The sequence below is a fragment of the Scylla paramamosain genome, chromosome 11, assembly GCF_035594125.1.
Source record: "Scylla paramamosain isolate STU-SP2022 chromosome 11, ASM3559412v1, whole genome shotgun sequence".
Classification (NCBI taxonomy): Eukaryota; Metazoa; Arthropoda; class Malacostraca; order Decapoda; family Portunidae; genus Scylla; species Scylla paramamosain.
Window position 1 is genome coordinate 9,881,924 of NC_087161.1, and position 20,811 is coordinate 9,902,734.

General features: G+C 43.5%; 1 protein-coding gene across 1 annotated transcript; it reads right to left on the reverse strand.

The window, feature by feature from the left end:
* Positions 1-6,720: 6,720 nt before the first annotated feature.
* LOC135104608 (uncharacterized) lies at positions 6,721-8,932 on the reverse strand. The gene is made up of 6 exons (XM_064012136.1): positions 8,756-8,932; positions 8,218-8,639; positions 7,936-8,063; positions 7,186-7,827; positions 7,001-7,104; positions 6,721-6,945 (listed from the first exon to the last, which is right to left on the reverse strand). Exons 1-6 carry the CDS (start codon positions 8,930-8,932, stop codon positions 6,721-6,723), a joined length of 1,698 nt encoding a protein of 565 aa, XP_063868206.1.
* Positions 8,933-20,811: the final 11,879 nt, after the last annotated feature.

Genomic DNA, 20,811 nt, shown 5'->3' on the forward strand with positions numbered 1-20,811 from the left:
GTATCATTGTTATATTCAGACGGGATGAATCATCATTATAGGAAACATCAGCACTGCTCATATCACACTATCATGTCAGAGTCCTTGTGATCTAGAACACAGCAACAACTTAAGCAATTCAAAACTAAGACGAGGCAATATATATATATATATATATATATATATATATATATATATATATATATATATATATATATATATATATATATATATATATATATATATATATATATATAAAAAATTGGCAAAATCTTCCGCTTGCTGCTAGACGGCTACAAAAATGGCCGATAAAGTGGTTTTGTAATGATCGGGAAGGTGTTATAATTTCACTTGTAAAATCTGTTAACACCGTAAAAATAAGGTCTGAACAAGGATTATTATTTCAAACCGATGAAAACCAACTCGTTAATAACTAACTTTCTGGCAGCTTCCTTTGAGTTTATCCCATCCCAGAAGGGTGAGGACGAGATCTTGAGAGCACAGGTGTCCTATTGCTCAACATGGTGTTATAATTTCACTTGTAAAATCTGTTAACACCGTAAAAATAAGGTCTGAACAAGGATTATTATTTCAAACCGATGAAAACCAACTCGTTAATAACTAACTTTCTGGCAGCTTCCTTTGAGTTTATCCCATCCCAGAAGGGTGAGGACGAGATCTTGAGAGCACAGGTGTCCTATTGCTCAACATGGCGTGAGACCTCTTCGAAGGTCCAATATTCCGCATTCCTGATTCAAGTTGGAACTCGGGTAGGTTACGGCCCTAATGATACTGTACTTCTTAATTCTGGAGAGTCGGTATTTGAGATCTGTACAGGAATACTGGCTGTGTTACTCTCTTTATTGGCTATATCATAAAGTTCGAGTGTCTTAGAATTTGTGGTCCCTTATAAATCATCAATGTAGAAAATCTGACTTAATATTGAACACTGAGCTTTCTTAAAATAATACTGTAAAGCATTAGTTTGGAAAAAAAAAAAAAAAGGATTTAAACAAGAACGAAACAGTGCTGACTGAATTTGTAAGTACGTGACTGAGAGACAGTCTTCACCATATGAGTTTTCGGGACAAAAGAAATCAAATTAAATTTCTATTGCTAAGGAAGGCTTTGGGAATGTCTGCTACACGTGTACATGGACTGATATAAATTCAACAAGTACCTCTCAAATTTCTCAGTAGATATCAGTCTGTATAAAGGCAGTAATTTGAACTAGCTTCAGCATTCTTAGCTTTACAGCTACAGTTAAGCATTTCTCTAATTAGGGTAGTACATGAATACTTAGTTAATGTGCTAAATGTGGTTTGTGTGTGTGTGTGTGTGTGTGTGTGTGTGTGTGTGTGTGTGTGTGTGTGTGTGATGTAACTGTTGCGTGAATGGGTGTGCTACGACTTAATTGTGGGGGTGTGTGTGACGTATGGGCCTGCTCTTTTAAACGTGCTGTTATTATTTACTGATATCAATGTAGCCGTTTTCAATTTCTTAAACACTTTTCCAGTTCCGCGCTTCGTGTTAGGTCGACCAAGAAGAAACCTTACTGGAAATGTTGGGGAGAACTATCTCTCCCCAAGAGTAAACACCAAAGATATTTACCAGTCCTAAGCAACGGAAAGTTATGTTAGAAATATTAAAATGTACCAAAGTATTCCTAGGCGAAAGAAAAAAAATGTATACATTCTCTAAATTGATAGATTTCGGCGTTCGAAATGCCGCATTCGGGTGCGTTTGGGAGACGGTTTGCAACCTAAGTTATGGTTCGTTTACGGGCAGTGTCCACTGTCACCAGACAAGTCTCGGTATTACTTTACTCTTTCAAGAGTATCAACATTTTTTTTTTTTTCTTTTTTTCTTACCCTTATCAGATAGAGCTTCTCATTCTGAGTAATTTGAACCCCATTTATATCCACCGCAAATTACTTATAATGCTGACAGCATTATAAAATTTAGTTAGAGGCGTCTTCTTCACTTCTTCGCAAGCACCTCGGAGACAGGTATATTCCGAAGCATTCCTTTCGCGCAAGTCTTCTGAGAGCTTCGGAACCTTACAACAACCCCGGGCCGCAAGCTTTCTGAGCGCTTGCGAAAATTGTGGGTGGTCAGTGAGGCGTACCGAAAGATAGCCACTCGAGGGCAGCGATACAAACATGTTAGGTGAAAACAAGCAGATGTGCGTGTATTGTTTTCAACAAAATCTCGAACATACAAAATCATCTACATACAAGTCAGTTATGAGTGAAAACCATTATTAAAACAGTAGCGTGATTTGTTTCAAATTAAGTGAATGGTAACACTTGCTTACAATGAGCGTGGAACAGTCAAGCCTTCCAGCGGCGTGCGGTATTCTGGCAGGTCAGGTAAAGATGTCTGAATGGCTTTCCTGTCTGGGGCACGACTTCCAACACATCATTGTGTTCAATGCTATAATGCAGTGTGAGGTCATAAAACCAATTCACGCTAAAATACTCTACAGAGTCGCTTGTGTTTGCGCAGGTGATGAAGTAGGACAAGTCTAAAGAAGCCATACACGGGATAGAACGTTCCCGTGACATGGCTGAATATGAACAGCTGGGCAAGGGACCTCGCTCTCACCCCTATGAATAACCTGTGACCTGGAGAGCTGCTAGACCTGCTCTCTGCATCACAGTTTCCCCTTGCTCCATTCCATAATCGCTAATAATAGAACATAATATATCATAATACTTGCAGTCTGTCTAGACAGACTAGGATAATAAATAGGGATACCTAGGAGATGAACGCACCCAGAACGCGGAAATAGTGTGAAAATACCAGCAAAGAAATGCTTTGACATTTCGTTTCTTAACTACTGTATGTACAGTACCATGTATCAGGTTTTACTAGTCATACTGGCCAACATCAGACATCGTTTTGATCCGGAATGTCTTAACCAGGCTATGGCATATTACGATATGCCTGTTCTTTAATAAATGTAACAACTATTAAACAGGAATAACCAATGTGTCTGCCTGCCTCTTTCCTCTGATCAGAAAAAAAGAAAAAAAAATGGAAAGAATCGGCCCTATACGATTTTTTTATTCACCTGACAATATCACAAGGCCTGTTTTATACATAAAACTTCAAGGAGAGAGTGGTTAAGGCTGTTGCGAGTCTCTGTGAGGGACACATTGCCAATGAACTGTACGACACTTTTTCCTTGGGCAGCACGCCAGGCAACTCCGCTGGTCTGTTTTTCAGTGGGCAGAGTTCCGAGGACCGAAAATTCTAAGCCCTTGTGAGAACTGAAAAAGACGCCTTAGGTTAAGTTAGGTTTAGTTTAGTTATGGGAGTTATTTCTTACTGATATTGTTTCTACAGCAAGCGCCATCATCATTCGTTAGTATGAGGGTAAAGAAAAAATCAGCAATGCTAATATAATTCCCATATGTCAAGTGTTCTAAACCTTCCACTAGTCTCTTTGAAGGCGATTCCGCTGGCCTCGACATAATGCGTGCACTTTCATTTTTTTTTAAGCAACAAGATGGATTTTCACGTTTCTGTACACAGAAATAACTCACGCGTCTTCACAAATGCGTTCTGTGAGAAACGCTCACTATTAACTACACTACAAGCCAAAATAAGTCCGCCCTTCGCCTCCGATCAAGCCACTCTCACGATCGCTCCGAACATAACTATACAATGACAGATTTCTTCACTATTATAGGTTGTATGATGATTCTGAAGGCCTAAATGGATAGAGCACCTCTATCTTTAGGTATAGCTGAAAAGAAAATGCAGAAGTCGATCAAATAAATGAGAAATAGCAAATTTCGGCAACTTTTTCTCGTCACTATGATAACCAGAGCTGCCAACCTATGCGGAAAGCTTAGTATTTGCTAACCCGACGTTGGGACTTGCATCGTGTTTAACGAACGCGACCGTGGGGTAAGTGAAACTAAATATGACCGTCGGGCTTGCTGCTCCATAATGACTAATGCGACGTTTAAAAAAGCGGGCCAGGGTGTAATGCGTTATTGTGTGGAGTAGCTGAATTCCTTGTAATAATCAGGCCCATTTTTTTTTAAACGCTGTGTTAATAGTTACTAATACCAAAGTAGCTGATTCTTAGTAGGTCTCTTTTTTTAACCATGGTGTTAGCGTCAACTCGTTACACAGGTTCTTATAATAATTGTTGGTGTGTCCTACCCCTACCCAACAAGAAGCACTAATGATATTGTTGTGCCCACTCCTCACTCCGGGCGGGCGTGTTATCCACATGGGCCCTCTAATCCTTTTGCTTATGCTGTCACCCTTTCTTCTCCGTTGGGCTCCTCTAATCACAATCTCATATCTGTATCTTGTCCTGTCGCTCCAATCCCTCCTCAGGATCCCCCTAAGCGAAGGTGTCTCTGGCGCTTTGCCTCTGCTAGTTGGGGGGACCTGAGGAGGTATTTTGCTGATTTTTCTTGGAATGACTACTGCTTCCGTGTCAAGGACCCGTCTTTGTGTGCAGAGGGCATAACTTAGGTGATAGTGTCTGGCATGGAGGCGTACATTCCTCACTCTTTTTCTCGTCCTAAACCTTCTAAACCTTGGTTTAACACAGCTTGTTTTCGTGCTATACTTCATAGAGAGGTGGCCCACAAAAGGTACTTAAGCCTTCCATCACCAGAATCTCATGCACTTTATATTTCTGCCCGGAACCATGCCAAGTCTGTTCTCCAACTAGCCAAAAACTCCTTCATTAACAAAAAGTGTCAAAACCTTTCAAGATCTAACTCCCCTTGTGACTTCTGGCATCTAGCCAAAAATATCTCCAATAACTTTGCTTCTTCTTTCACTCCTCTATTTCAACCAGATGGCACCACTGCTATTACATCTATTTCTAAAGCTGAACTCTTCGCTCAGACCTATGCTAAAAACACTACCTTGGACGATTCTGGGCTTATTCCTCCCTCTCCTCCACTCTCTGATAACTACATGCCACCTATTAAAATTCTTCGCAATGATGTTTTCCATGCCCTCGCTGGCCTAAACCCTCGGAAGGCTTATGGACCTGATGGGGTCCCTCCTATTGTTCTCCGAAACTGTGCCTCCGTGCTTGCACCTTGCCTAGTCAAACTCTTTCAGCTCTGTCTGTCAACATCTACCTTTCCTTCTTGCTGGAAGTTTGCCTACATTCAACCTGTTCCTAAAAAGGGTGACCGTTCTAATCCCTCAAATTACCGTCCTATTGCTTTAATTTCCTGCCTATCTAAAGTCTTTTTAATCTATCCTCAACAGGAAGGTTCTTAAACATCTATCACTTCACAACCTTCTATCTGATCGCCAGTATAGGTTCCATCAAGGCCGCTCTACTGGTGATCTGGCTTTCCTTACTAAGTCTTGGTCATCCTCTTTTAGAGATTTTGGTGAAACTTTTGCTATTGCCTTGGATACATCAAAAGCTTTTCATAGTCTGGCACAAAGCTTTGATTTCCAAACTACTTTCCTATGGCTTCTATCCTTCTCTCTGTAACTTCATCTCAAGTTTCCTTTCTGACCGTTCTATTGCTGCTGTGGTCACTGCTCTTCTCCTAAATCTATTAACAGTGGTGTTCCTCAGGGTTCTGTCCTGTCACCCACTCTCTTCTTCTTATTCATTAATGATCTTCTAAACCAAACTTCTTGTCCTATCCACTCCTACGCTGATGATACCACCCTGCACATGTCCACGTCTTTTCATAGATGTCCAACCCTCCAGGAGGTAAACATTTCACGCAGGGAAGCCACAGAACACTTGACTTCTGATCTTCCTAAAATTTCTGATTGGGGCAGAGCAAACTTGGTATTGTTCAGTGCCTCTAAAACTCAATTCCTCCATCTATCAACTCGACACAACCTTCCAGACAACTATCCCCTCTTCTTCAATGACACTCAACTGCCCCACCTCTTCTACACTGAACATCCTCGCTCTGTCCTTTACTTATAATCTGAACTGGAAACTTCACATCTCATCTCTAGCTGCTAACTCTGTACAAGGGCCTTATCCGTCCATGTATGGAGTATGCTTCACATGTCTGGGGGGGTTCCACTCATACTGCTCTTCTAGACAGGGTGGAATCAAAAGCTCTTCGTCTCATCAACTCCTCTCCTCTAACTGACTGTCTTCAGTCTCTCTCTCACCGCCGCCATGTTGCATCTCTAGCTGTCTTCTACCGCTGTTTTCATGCTAACTGCTCTTCTGATCTTGCTAACTGCATGCCTCTCCTCCTCCCGCGGCCTCGCTGCACAAGACTTTCTTCTTTCTCTCACCCCTATTCTGTCCACCTCTAACGCAAGAGTTAACCAGTATTCTCAATCATTCATCCCTTTCTCTGGTAAACTCTGGAACTCCCTGCCTGCTTCTGTATTTCCACTTCCTATGACTTGAATTTCTTCAAGAGGGAGGTTTCAAGACACTTATTCATTTATTTTTGACTACTGCTTTGACCCTTTTATGGGACTGGCATTTCAGTGGGCATTTTTTTATTGGATTTTTGTTGCCCTTGGCCAGTGTCCTTCCTACATAAAAAAAAAAAAATAATAATAATAATAATCCTTAGGAACATCACAAAAGTCTCTCATCCACCCTGGTCTACGCCTCTGTCGCCGGGGTCGCTGTGGTGGTGGAGGCGTGGGCTGCGGCGAGTCAGCAGCGCCACCCAGGGGAGCGTCTCTAGCCCCAAGTTCTGGGTCAAGGTTAGCACTGTCACTTGCCGCGCTGCCTCCTCCACGTTCATTCCTGTCTCAGGCAGCCCCTGCCACGTCTTCGTCGCTGCTGCTGGGGCTTACGTCCTCGTCTTCCCCGCCATGGCCCCAGGAGTAGCGGCCCGGACCGTGGTAACGCCACAGATCGTGGACAACAGACGGTCGCTTCCGTCCCCGGCGAATCAGATTCGTGACGTCAGAGAGGACTGCTTCCACCGTGTATGGCCCCTTCCAGGGGCTCTGGAGCTTCGGCGAGAGCTCTCGCTTCCGGGGGGGGGGGGTTATACAGCCACATTCGGTCACCCACAACGTACCTCACGTTCCTCATGCGGCGGTCATACGTCTCCTTCATGGCCAGGCCCGCCACCTTGAGCTTGCCTCGAGCCCGTCGATGCACCTCCACCAGGTGTTCCTGCAGTGCCGCTGCATACCCAGAGGTGATGGTGGGCAAGCTCACGTCAGGAGGCCGTCATGTGGCCAGGTCCACTGGCAGCCTGAGCTCACGGCCAAACATGAGATGGGCTGGTGTGAAGCCCGTCACCTCATGCACAGCGGACCTGTACGCCATCAGCATAGCGGGCAGTTTGACGTCCCAGTCCCCTTGGTCTTCCTCGCAATACTTGGCCAGCTGTTGCGCAAGGGTCCGATTAAATCGCTCCACCATCCCATCAGACTGTGGGTGAAGGGGCGTCGTCTGGATCTTGCGTGTTCCTAACAGCTCGCAACATTCACGGAACATTTGGGACTCAAACTTACGGCCTTGATCAGAGTGCAATTCCGCGGGCACGCCGAAACGGGTAAAGAACTCGTTCACTAGAACACCCGCCACTGTCTCGGCCTCGTGGTTAGGGAGTGCATATGCCTCGGGCCACTTGGTGAAATAATCCATCACCACACAGATGTACCAGTTGCCCCGTGGCGTGAGAGGCAGCAGGCCGGCAATGTCCACAGCCACTCGCTCCATGGGCGCCCCCACGCTGTACACCTGTAACGGGGCGCGGTTTTTCCTGGTGGGGCCCTTCTTTCCACTACACACGTCACACGCTCTACACCACTCGATCACGTCACTTCGCATTCCCACCCAGTAGAAGCGCTGACGGAGACGACACAGGGTCTTTTTCTCTCCCAAGTGACCACTGGTAACGCCTGCATGTAACTCTTTTAACACCTCAGCGCTCAATGCTTGAGGCACTAACACCACTCATGCATCACTGCCCACTCCACTCAAGGCCACCCAACACTTCACTAACACACCTCGTTCGTCCACCTGTAAAGTTGCCCACTGATCAACCAGGCATTTGGTGGGGCTCTCTGGCGCCACAGCCACAGCCACGCTGTGCCTTACGCCACTTGTCGTCCCCCTCTGCGACGCTTGCCAGCACCTGCAGGCGGAGGCACACGGGGTCAGAGTCCTTCCGGGCACAGTGTGAGCAGCCAGCCTCACACGGGCGTCGACTCAGACTGTCAGCGTTGCAATGGACACGACCCGGTCGGTGAACGATGCAGTAGTTGTACTGCTCAAGGCGCCCTAATCACCTCGCAAGCCGACCCTCCGGCACCTTCAGCATCTTCAACCACTGCAGGGCAGCGTGGTCGGTCCGGATGGTGAACTCAGCGCCGTATAGGTAAGGGTGGAAGTGCTCGAGACTCTTCACTACCGCTACCAGTTCCTTCCTCGTCACGCAGTAGCTACGCTCAGGCCAACTGAACGTGGCACTGTAGTAGGCCACAACGTGCTCCGTCCCATCCTTCACCTGTGACAGGACCGCCCAGATGCCTTCTGCACTAGCGTCGGTGTCTAGCAGATAGGGGAGCTTCGGGTCTGGGTACGGCAGGACCGGTGCCTCCACCAGGGCCTTCTTCAGGCCGTCAAACGCGGCCTGGCACGCTTCGTCCCACACAAAGCACGCCCCTTTTCTGGTGAGGCGATGGAGAGGAGCTGCCACGCTGGCGAAGTCCTGCACGAAGCGACGGTAGTACGTGCACAGGCCCAAGAAGCTCCTGACTTCCGCCACTGTCACCTTCTCCGGGTCGGTGCGCACGCCGTCCCGACGACATGCCCCAGGAACGGCACCTCATGCTGAAAGAGAGAGCAATTCTTGGGGCTGAGCTTGAGGTTGGCTTTCCTCAGCCACTGCAGAACCTCCTCCAGTCGCTCCAGCTTCTCCTCGAAGGTGCTCCCGAAGATGATGACGTCATCAATGCTCACGAGTGCCGTCTTCCACTGCATGTCATCTAACACCCTCTCCATCAGACGCTCGAAACAACTAGGGACGTTGCAGAGACCGAAGGGCATGACGTTGAACTGCCACAAGCCCTGCCCGAAGGAGAAAGCAGTCTAGTCTTGGGCTTGTCCTCCTCCGTCATCTCCACCTGGTGGTAACCCGACTTCAGGTTGAGTGTGGAGAACCACCTGGCCCCCACTAGCGCGTCGAGCGTGTCATCAATCCTCGTCAGGGGGTAAGAGTCCTTGGCAGTCACGTCATTCAGCACCAGGTAGTCCACACAGAATCGCTGCGTGCCGTCCTTCTTAACCAGGACTACTGCTGATGACCACGGACTGTCCGACCGCTCAATCACCCCCTGCACTGCCAGCTCGTTGACGGTGCGCTGCATCTCCTCTCGCCTGGCTGGTGCGATACGTCGGGGCTGGTGCGATACTCTTGATGGGCGCACTACCTCCCGTGTTGATGCCGTGCTTCACCAACCCCGTGCGGCCCAGGTCCATGTCGCCCATGCCAAAGACGTCCGCATACTGAGCCAGGGTGTGGCGCACCTTCTCCGTCTGCGCCTCCATCAGGTTAGCGGCACTCCGGTGAGCCAAATCCTCAAGGAAGTCGGGCAGCGGTCTTACAGCAGCCACCTCTGCACTCCCCGACGTCTCCTCAGGGCGCTCCACTTCCTCACAAGTGCCCAGCTTGGCCCCAGCGGGCACCTTCCGAGCCTCATCGGAGAGGTTAGCTACCAACACCGTAACTAGCTCCTCTCCCGCTTGAACGAGGCTCCGCCCGACTGCCACGCCTTCAGCCAGCCGCAGGTTTTCTGTGGGCTCCACCATGTCTTCCAATCCACACATCGCTCTGGACTGTTGACACCGGACTCTGGCCTCCGTCCGAGGAGCAAGGTGCACTCTCTCAGCTACAACTACCTCAGCACAGCCGACCTCCGGAAGCAAGGGCACTTCTTGGCCACGCACCCTCACCAGCTTCCGCCCAAGGTCGACACAAGCCTTGCTCTGCGTCAGGTAGTCGAGTCCCAGCAGACATGGTTCGTCCAAGTCGGCGACGTTCACCGGCAGCCGCTCCACAGCGCTGCCCACGCCGATACGAATATCCACTGGGCCCTTGAGCTGCACACAGTGCCCCGTCACGCCACACAGCCTTTGTGGCGCGTCTGGGACTCGAGTGGCGGCCAGCATGTCAGGCCGCACCAAAGTCTTCTCAGCCCCGGTGACCACTGTCAGGCAGCATGGGTTCCCATCCACTGAACCCTCCACCTGCATCGCGCTGGTTGTCTGACGGCAGCTTACACAAGGCGGGGCCCGGGGACTGAGGACGGCTGGGGTTCGGCCCCCTTCTCCAGCCTGTCCAAGTTTCCCGCCTGCACCATTTCCTTTGGCTTGGGGCAGGCACTGGAGCGGTGGCCAGACTTGCCGCAGTCCTTGGAGCAAGGCTGAAAGGCATCAGAACCCAGCCGGTCGAGAGAACGCGTCCTTCGTTCCCTCGGGCACCGACTGCGTCTGTGGCCCTTCTCGCCACAGCCCCAACATGAGCTACGAAAACCTTCCTCGACGGTGGCTTCTTCTCCACCTTCGCCTTCCGGCCTCGGAGGTCATGGCGGGGTTGGGCAGCCGCCCCTTGGGCGCTAGTCGTCTTCAGGAAGGCCTCAAATTCCAAGGCCCTTGCCAGCACCACCAGCTCCTTGATCTTGTGAATCAAGCGGAGGTGAGGCTTCCTGCAGTTGTTCCCAGAGACCGGCAAAATACGTTCACATACCTCTCTGAGGATAGGCTCTCTCTCTCTCTCTCTCTCTCTCTCTCTCTCTCTCTCTCTCTCTCTCTCTCTCTCTCTCTCTCTCTCTCTCTCTCTCTCTCTCTCTCTCTCTCTGTATATATATATATATATATATATATATATATATATATATATATATATATATATATATATATATATATATATATATATATATATATATATATATATATATATTCTTTCTTATGTAGGAGGGACACCGGCCAAAGGGCAACAAAAATCCAATTAAAAATATAATAGATAAATAAAAAGCCCACTAAGATGCCGGTCCCCGAATAGGGTCCGAAGCGGAAGTCAACAATTGAATGATGTGTCTTGAAACCTCCCTCTTGAAGTAATTCAAGTCATAGGAAGGTGGAAATACAGAAGCAGTTAGGGAGTTCAAGAGTTTACCAGAGGAAGGGATGAATGATTGACAATAACGGTTTGATCTTGCATTAGAAAGGTGGACAGAATAGGGTTGAGAGAAAAAAGAAATTCTTGTGCAGTGAGGCTGCGGGAGGAGGGAAGGCATGCAGTTAGCAAGATCAGAAGAGCAGTACGAGTAAGCATGAAAACAGCGACAGAAGATAGCAAGAGATGCAACATTGTGGCAATGAGAAAGAGGCTGAAGACAGTCAGTTAGAAGAGAGAGCTGATGAAACGAAAAGCTTTTGATTCCACCCTGTCTAAAAGAATGTTATGAGCGGAACCCGTAAGACATGTGAAGCATACTCCATACATGGACGGATAAGACTCTTGCAGCTGGAGGGATGAGAAAAACTAGCGGAGACGTCTCAGAACACCTAACTTCATAGAAGCTGTTTTAGCAAGAAATGAGATGAGAAGATCCCAGTTTATTTTATGAGAAAAGGATAGACCGAGGATGTTCAGTGTAGAAAAGGGAGACAGTTGAGTGTCACTGAAGAAGAGAGGATAGTTGTCTGGAAGGTTGTGTCGAGTTGATAGATAGAGGAATTAAGTTTTTAAGGCATTGAATAATACCAAGTTTGCTCTGCCCCAATCAGAAATTTTAGAGATCAGAAGTCAGGCGTTCTGTGGCTTCCCTACATGAACTGTTTACTTCCTGAAGGATTAGACGTCTATGAAAAGAAGTGGAAAAGTGCAGGGTGGTATCATCATCGCAGAAGTAGATAGGACAAGAAGTTTGGTTTAAATCATTGATGAATAATAAGAAGAGAGTGGGCGACAGGACAGAACCCTGAGGAAAACCATTGTTAATAGATTTAGAAGAGCAGTGACCATGTACCATAGCAGCAATATATATATATATATATATATATATATATATATATATATATATATATATATATATATATATATATATATATATATATATATATATATATATATATATATATATATATATATATATGTGCGAATGCACTGTTCAGTGTAGACTATTTAGGCGGGAAAACTGTAAAGCATTGATCAGTTGATTGCTTTGGGTAGCACATGAGACACTTCAGAGCTGCCAACCTATGCGAAGAGTGCTGTTGGTGTTGGGTTCTCCTAATACCAATATGATCTGCTATATAATCGTGGGGACGATTAAGGATGAACTTGGTTGGGCCGGCAATACTCCAAGGGGTGAAGCTGAAGGTGGATGACAAGAAGGCAAACAGCGAGGAGAAAGTGGTGCCCATAGTGGAAGAGTATTGACACAAGATTATTTGGCAGGAGGAGGAGGAGGAGGAGGAAAAAGATGAAGAGGAAACAGGAAATATGTCCATTTACAGTAATAAATTTAGGGAGATGGAAGATGCTGAGAGAGAGGAGCAAGACATAGCTTTAGCGGTGAGAGCCATCAAGACAGGGAAAGCAGGCGGGACAGACGACATCATAGGTGAATTCATAAAGTACGGTGGGGAAGCATTAAGACAGGCACTAAATCGGCTGTTAAGAAAAATACTAGAGATAGGGGAGATTCCTCAGGATTTGAACAGGAGCAGAATTACGCTTATACACTAGGGAGGAGGAAAGCCAAGGGAGGAATGACAGACCTATAGCAGTGGTAAACATACTAACTAAGGCATTTGGTTGGGTGATTAATAATAAATTGAAGACTTAAATAGAGGAGAATAAGGTGCTCGGAGAGGAGCAGAGTGGTTTTAGGCAGAGTAGAGGTGGCTTAGGAAATGCGCTAGTTATGAGGGAAATTATTGAAAAAAATATAAAGCTAAGGAAGGAGCTCCTGTACTTGGCTTTCTTAGATATAAAGAATGCCTATGATAGGGTAGACGGGAGCAAACTGGTGACATTACTTGCACATAGAGGGTGGACAGGAAGGTAGTGCAAGTAATTAGGAAGCTGTATGAGGATAATTAAATGAAGTTCACGTTAGGAGACATTAGTACATACAGGTTGGATGAGAAACAATATTGGAGTACGGCAGGGGTGTGTGATGCCCCCAACCTTGTTTAATATTTACATAAAAGAGTTAATAACAAGGATTAGGGTGTCAGGGAAGGGTGTTAAAGTTGGGGATAGGAGATTAGGATGTCTAGCCTATGCCGATGACATAATGCTGATGACAGAGAGTTAAGGAGGACATGGAGGAGTTGTTTCGGGTAGCCAGCGTATATGGACGAGAGTTGGGTGTTAAGTATAGTGACCAGAAATGTAAGGTGATGGAGTTTAACAGTGAGGTAGAGGGACAGTGAGTATTAGGGAACAGCATATTAGAGGTGGTGGAGAGGTACACTTACTTGGGGCTAGAGGTAAGCAAAGAAGGAATAGGAGGTGAAAAACAGATGAAAATAAATTAAGGAAAAGCCAGGAAGATCACAGGAATGATAATGAATGCAAGGAGTAGGATAGTCAACAAGTATGAGGTAGGCAGAAGTTTATGGAAGGGAATGGCAGTACCTTACTGCTTGTATGGATCTGAAATTACCTTACTACCGGGAGGGAGACTTAACAAGATTAGAGAAGACCTAGAATATAGTAGGCAGGTGGGGATCAGGTGTTCCACGTAGCACAGCAGTAGAAGCTGTCAGAGGAGAGATGGGCTGGAGCACCTTCAGAGAGAAAATGATTAAAGGGAAGCTGAGCTTTTCGAAGAAGATAGAGGGACTCGATGAGGATAGTTGGGTGAAACAGGTAGTGAGGGAAAACTCTATTAGATCTTCATGGAGGAGAGAAATGGATAGGTAGAAAAGGAGGGAAAATTTTGATGAGGACTAGAGGAGGATAGGACACAGAGAGTTGAGGAAAAAGATAGAATAAGGAGGTTTAGTTAGACGACAAAGTCTACTTTAAAGTGGTACAAGTGGAAGGAGAGACCTGAGGCGCTCCACTGGCATGTAGGAGACTGGGGTAGCAAGTTGTTAGTAGGCAAGGACAAGGAAGCTGGAGGTGAAGGCTAGGAACAGGGATGAGCTGGACCAGGGATGTAACACGTGTAGAGGGGTGAGGGAGACTGAAACATTTCCTGGTGGAGTGTGTCAGGTATGAAGAAGAGAAAGATTGATAGGCTCCGTAACTGTAATTATAGAAGATGAGTGGAGTAGGAGATTAGAGGAGGAAGACGGTGGAGTCCTCATGGTGCTGGGCCTATATCAAGGGGAGAGAGAGAGAAAAAGCGAGGATAGTAAGGGTGATGAAAGAGTTCCTAGTACAGGCGTGGAGGAAATCTAACATGTTATATGAGTAGTTTTGTTTCCTGTGCTGTGTTCGCCGCTCTGCTTCTACAGGTAGTGGACAGACCAGAGCATAAGCTGAAAGGAAGGAGGACCTATCAAGTGATAAAAAGCGGAAGAGGTCACAAGAAGAAGAAGAAGACCACGTCGTGTCTCAAAAGGCATTTGCAAAGTTAGTAAAAGGAGATACGACGTGGGGCTTGGTATTGGGATTTACAAACACGAACGTTTAAAAAATCGGCTCTTAGAGTTATGCTTATTAAGCAAGACTAATTTTACATGTGTAAGATCATATAAAACTAAATTATATATTCTTGGCAGGCCAATTAGTAAAATCAGCTGTAAACTACTCTTGCCAATGTGTACATATTAATTACAAAATCAGCGATGGCACTCGAGACAATAACCAAGTGGTTAATAAAAATTGGCCTTCGAAAGGATTTAAGTTTGACATCCTCTACCTTAAACATATAAAAAGCGTTTGACGGGGTCTGACACAAAACTTTAATTTTCAAACTACCTCCATACCGCTTCTGTCCTCCCCTCTGTAACTTTATTTGAAGTTTCCTTTCTGACCATCCTATTATTGTTGTGGTAGACGGTCACTGTTCTTCATAGCCTATTAACAGCGGTGTTCCACAGGGTTCTGTCTTGTCACCCATTCTCTTTCTATTGTTCATCAGTGATCTAAGTCCTATCCACTTCCATGCTCATGATACCACCCTTCACATTTCGGTGTCTTTTTATAGACATCCAACCCTTCAGGAAGTAAACAACTCATGCAGGGGAGCCACAAAACGCCTAACTTAAGATCTTTCTAGAATTTCTGATTTGAGCAGAGCAATGCCTCAAAACCCATTTTCTCCATCTATCAACTCAACACAACCCTCCAGAAAGATTATGCTGCTGTTAATAATATCATTAGCAGATAAATTAAGAGCACAAAAGATGTAATATTTTCTTTGTATGTTAAATTGTTTAACAAAGTGTTGATACAGGAAACATACCAGATGACCGGTTGGTTGGAATCATGGTACCTGTCTATAAGAATGTTTGAGAAGTTAGTGATGTGAATAATTACAGATGCATCACACTTTTAAGTTGTTTGTGGAAGTTATTCATCATTATGTTAAATACAAGACTGACTAATTTATGGGAAGAAAAAACAAATTATCAAAGAAATCCAGCCAGGTTTTAGACAAGGATATTCTACAACAGACCATGTTTTCATAATAGTTTGATTGATCTGTTTTTGTACAGGAAGAAATTTTGTGTGTATATTGATTACAGAAAACCCTTTGATCTTGTCTGGTGGGACGACTTGTGGTACAAATTACTCAAGGCAGGAGTTGATGGCAAGATTATGAGTTAAGAATATGTGTTTCATGTAATCAGGAATTTTCAGATTACTTTGTACGTTATAGTGGAGTAATGATGTTTTCCATGCCCTCGCTGGCCTAAACCCTCGGAAGGCTTATGGACCTGATGGGGTCCCTCCTATTGTTCTCCGAAACTGTGCCTCCGTGCTTGCACCTTGCCTAGTCAAACTCTTTCAGCTCTGTCTGTCAACATCTACCTTTCCTTCTTGCTGGAAGTTTGCCTACATTCAACCTGTTCCTAAAAAGGGTGACCGTTCTAATCCCTCAAACTACCGTCCTATTCCTTTAATTTCCTGCCTATCTATAGTTTTTTTTTTAATCTATCCTCAACAGGAAGATTCTTAAACATCTATCACTTCACAACCTTCTACCTGATCGCCAGTATGGGTTCCGTCAAGGCCGCTCTACTAGTGATCTTCTGGCTTTCCTTACTGAGTCTTGGTCATCCTCTTCTAGAGATTTTGGTGAAACTTTTGCTGTTGCCTTGGATATATCAAAATCTTTTGATAGAGTCTGGCACAAAGCTTTGATTTCCAAACTACCCTCCTACGGTTTCTACGCTCACTGTTCTTCTCCTAAATCTATTAACAGTGGTGTTCCTCAGGGTTCTGTCCTGTCACCCACTCTCTTCTTATTATTCATTAATGATCTTCTAAGCCAAACTTCTTGTCCTATCCACTCCTACGCTGATGATACCACCCTGCACTTTTCCACGTCTTTTCATAGACGTCCAACCCTTCAGGAGGTAAACATATCACGCAGGGAAGCCACAGAACGCTTGATTTCTGATCTTTCTAAAATTTCTGATTGGGGAAGAGCAAACTTGGTATTGTTCAATGCCTCAAAAACTCAATTCCTCCATCTCTCAACTCGACACAACCTTCCAGAAAACTATCCCCTCTTCTTCAATGACACTCAACTGTCCCCCTCTTCTACACTGAACATCCTCGGTCTGTCCTTTACTTATAATCTGAACTGGAAAATTCACATCTCATCTCTAGCTAAAACAGCTTCTATGAAGTTAGGTGTTCTGAGACGTCTCTCACCCCTCCAGCTGCTAACTCTGTACAAGGACCTTATCCGTCCATGTATGGAGTATGCTTCACATGTCTGGGGGGTTTCCACTCATACTGCTCTTCTAGACAGGGTGGAATCAAAAGCTTTTCGTCTCATCAACTCCTCTCCTCTAACTGACTGTTTTCAGCCTCTCTCTCACCACCGCAATGTTGCATATCTAGCTGTCTTCTACCGCTATTTTCATGTTAACTGCTCTTCTGATCTTGCTAACTGCATGCCTCCCCTCCTTCCGCGCCCTCGCTGTACAAGACTTTCTTTCTCTCACCCCTATTCTGTCCACCTCTCTAACGCAAGAGTTAACCAGTATTCTCAATCATTCATCCCTTTCTCTGGTAAACTCTGGAATTCCCTGCCTGCTTCTGTATTTCCACCTTCCTATGACTTGAATTCCTTCAACAAGGAGGTTTCAAGACACTTATTCATCAATTTTTGACCCTTTTATGGGACTGGCATTTCAGTGGGCATATTTTTTTATTTGATTTTTGTTGCCCTTGGCCAGTGTCCTTCCTACATAAAAGAAAAAAAAAAAAAAAAAGGCAGGGAAAAACTTATAAATCCTATTTCCTTTGTTTGTTTATTTGTTTGTTTGATAAGGAAGATCATTTTGTTAGAAAATAATTGTGATTTTGTTAAAATGGGTGATGAATGGATGAAAAGTATGTTCAAAGTTCTAGTTCTTATGTATGCAGACGACATTGTTAGATTAACTGAAGATGAAAGTGGTATAAGTAATACACTTAAAGCTATGGAATCATATTGTGACAGGTGGAAGTTAGATATGAATTATAGAAAGACTACAGTTACTTTATTCACTAAGAGAAAAAAAAATGTAGAAAAATTTTAATTTTCAATTCAAGGGTGAACAAATCGAAATAGTAGAAGAGTATAAATATCTGGGTGTGACTTTGAAATATAATAGAAGTTTTAGGACATGTCAGGAGAATCTTTGTCAGCTAAGAAAGAAGGCAATGACTGGTGACTTGCAAAGTGTCGAAAATTTAGCTTGCCAATTGATTTACAGCTAGAATTATTTGATGGAATGGTGCTGCCTATAATACCGTATGGTTGTGAGATCTGGGGGATATAAGGTATTCAAAGCAATATAAGTTGTCAATTTAGCATTTCTTAAACATATTCTTGGTGTTAAAAAGACTATTTGTAATACTATGTTATATGGAGAACTGGGTAAATACCCTATCAATACTCACATCAAAAGTAAAATGTTAAGTTACTGATTAAGGTTAATCAGTAGTAAACAAGAAAAACTGAGTCACATAATGTATTAGTGTCTTTCGAAAATGTATGATGAAAATTGTTTTAAGTCACCTTGGTTGAAGTATGTAAAATCACTATAAAATTATTCAGGTATGTCTGGTGTATGGCTTGAACAGAATGGAAGTTTGTGTGGGTGAAACTTGCTTTTGAGAGAACTATTTAGGATCAGTGGATCACAGAATGGAATGCCATATTACGTAGCAAATCATCATGCAGTATATGTTTCTCACAAAGATCAGTTTTTACTGTAAAATCATTTAGTAAAATTACCGGAGCAATGTAGAATTTCTCTGTGTAAATTTAGAACTAGCAATCATAGATTACCTATTGTTAGCAGAAGATTTAATAACACACCAAGAAAAAATATACTTTGTACAAAATGTGATGAAAATGTGCTGGGAGATGAATATCATTTCTTGTTTCTATGTAGGAATCAGGAAATTTTGAGAAAGAGGATCAATTCATACCTACGTATTACAAAAGCTTCCCAAACCAATTTAAAGTTGTTTAAGTTATTTCAAGATTCCCGGTACGGAATACAATACTCGTATAATCTAGCTATGCTCGGCAAGGCAGTACTAAGATTATTTTAATAGATCATTGTAATTAAGATGTAAATTTAAAGTGTAAATTGTGTTCGGAAGGTGTGCTCCATACTTTATTAAAAAAAAAAAAAAGTCTGAGCATAATTCTCTCTCTCTCTCTCTCTCTCTCTCTCTCTCTCTCTCTCTCTCTCTCTCTCTCTCTCTCTCTCTCTCTCTCTCTCTCTCTCTCTCTCTCTCTCTCTCTTTAAAGAAATAAATAAATAAATAAATAAAAGTTAGATTTAAAAAGCTAGGAAGAAATTGGTTCTCAAATAGTAGTAGATGACTGGAATAGACACAATAACCAGGTTGCTGGTACTGAGTCACTGGGAAATTTTAATAGAAGATTAGTGGATGACAAGTAGATATATTGTCTAGGCATGTCTCATACAGAGTCTGACTGCCATGTGTAAGTCCTGCAGCGTCATTTATGTTCTAACGTTGTTATGATTCTATATCACACTGTTAATGTTTCCTTGGCACTGGTCGGTTCTAAATTCTACTACTAATAAACGTGATGTAAATATAATATTACGCTCTTTAATTTACCTCTAATCAGCTTTCAGCTTTAACTGAAAAGTATTTACAAGAATAATTCAACAATCACATGTCTTCATTACCAAAAACGAAAAGATGAAGCGTTGAATGAGAAAACTCGCAGTTTTCTTGGTGAGAAGGGGAGTTTCGACCAAGCAAATTGAGATGCTGGCGTTATTCTAGTTTGAGACACACCTGTGGCCTGTGTTTTGAAACGCTTTAGGGTCTCATGAACACTATTTTTCAAAGGCCGTAGAGATGACAGTCTGATGTATCTACAGTTGTTTATACAGAATCCTTTTCTTACTAGAATCACGAAAACATTTTTGAAAACCATAGCAACTTCTAGGAGAGGCTATTAAAAGTTGTTGATGGAATACCAGAACGTTTGACAACAGTCTCATGATCTGTTTTGTACATTTCCTTTCGAGGCAGAACTGAAGTACGATTAGTATGATGAAAATGCATTGCTTACTAGTTATTGGTACAAAACATTTACCTATACTATTTGAAAAGATAAATTGACTGTTTTAGTTATTTATCCTGCGGAAAATAAATAAATAAATAAATAAGAACTCGTGACACTTATGGCTGCACCTCAAATTTGATTAAATTCTCTGGGGCAAGTGGCAAGTGTAGGGTATAATTTTGAAAGATACCTCTGAAAACAAAAGGAGTGATAGAGTAGTTCAAATGTTTTACTGCCTTTTACGTATTTTTGCTCAGTAAGTGTATAAGGCACTACTAAAATTAAATATCATCGCTAGTTAAAGGATCAAGAAAAGTATACTTCCATGTTAATAAAACTATTCAAACGTATTTATGTCATCACTAGTATAATATGAATGTACACCTAAGGCCAATGTTTGTTTCGAGCCAAGATCCACGCCAAACTAGTGCTACCGGTCACGGGAAGGAAGGTAACACAATGCTACACAACTCTGAAGTGTGAGAAATTTGTTAAAAAAAAAAAGTGATTGATATGTAATAGAGATGGTTGTTAATACAAAATTAAGTCTTGAGGAACAGAGAGACAAATCGAATATCAGTGAAGATATCACGCAGGAGAGAGAGAGAGAGAGAGAGAGAGAGAGAGAGAGAGAGAGAGAGAGAGAGAGAGAGAGAGAGAGAGAGTGTGAACAGTTACGGTATTGACAACGTCTTCACTGAGTTCATTCCATTTGTTCACACTTTTATCAGCAAAACTATACTTCTTGATGTCTCTTCTACAGTTAACTTTCTTCAGCTTCTTACAATGTCCCCTTGTAATCTGTGTGTTTAAAATTTATAAAAAAAAAAACTTTTGTCCACATTTTCCATCATTCCATGGATATTTATTAAATCTCCTCTCTCTCTCTCTTATTTTCAAGAGTAGGAATTTCCAACATTTTTAATCTCTCTTCATAGGTTGCCTTGCTCAACTCCGGAACAATCTTAGTGACTGCTCTTTGTACTCTCTAATTTTACAATATTCCTCTTAGTATGAGGAGACCACACCACTGCCGCATATTCCAATCTTGGTCTTATTATGGAAATCAACAACTTTTTATCATTCCTTCATCCAAATATGAGAATGACATTTTTTTTTCTTTTTCTTTTTAACAAA

What these genes read in the sequence shown, in the direction of transcription:
- LOC135104608 (XM_064012136.1), bottom strand. Translation starts at nt 8,932, where the DNA reads ATGGAGAGGGTGTTAGATGACATGCAGTGGAAGACGGCACTCGTGAGC. An exon ending in TTTACAGGTGGACGAACGAG is followed by an intron (nt 7,828 to 7,935) that starts GTGTGTTAGTGA and finishes AGTTACATGCAG; the next exon opens with GCGTTACCAGTGGTCACTTG. An exon ending in ATGACCGCCGCATGAGGAAC is followed by an intron (nt 6,946 to 7,000) that starts GTGAGGTACGTT and finishes CCCCCCCGGAAG; the next exon opens with CGAGAGCTCTCGCCGAAGCT.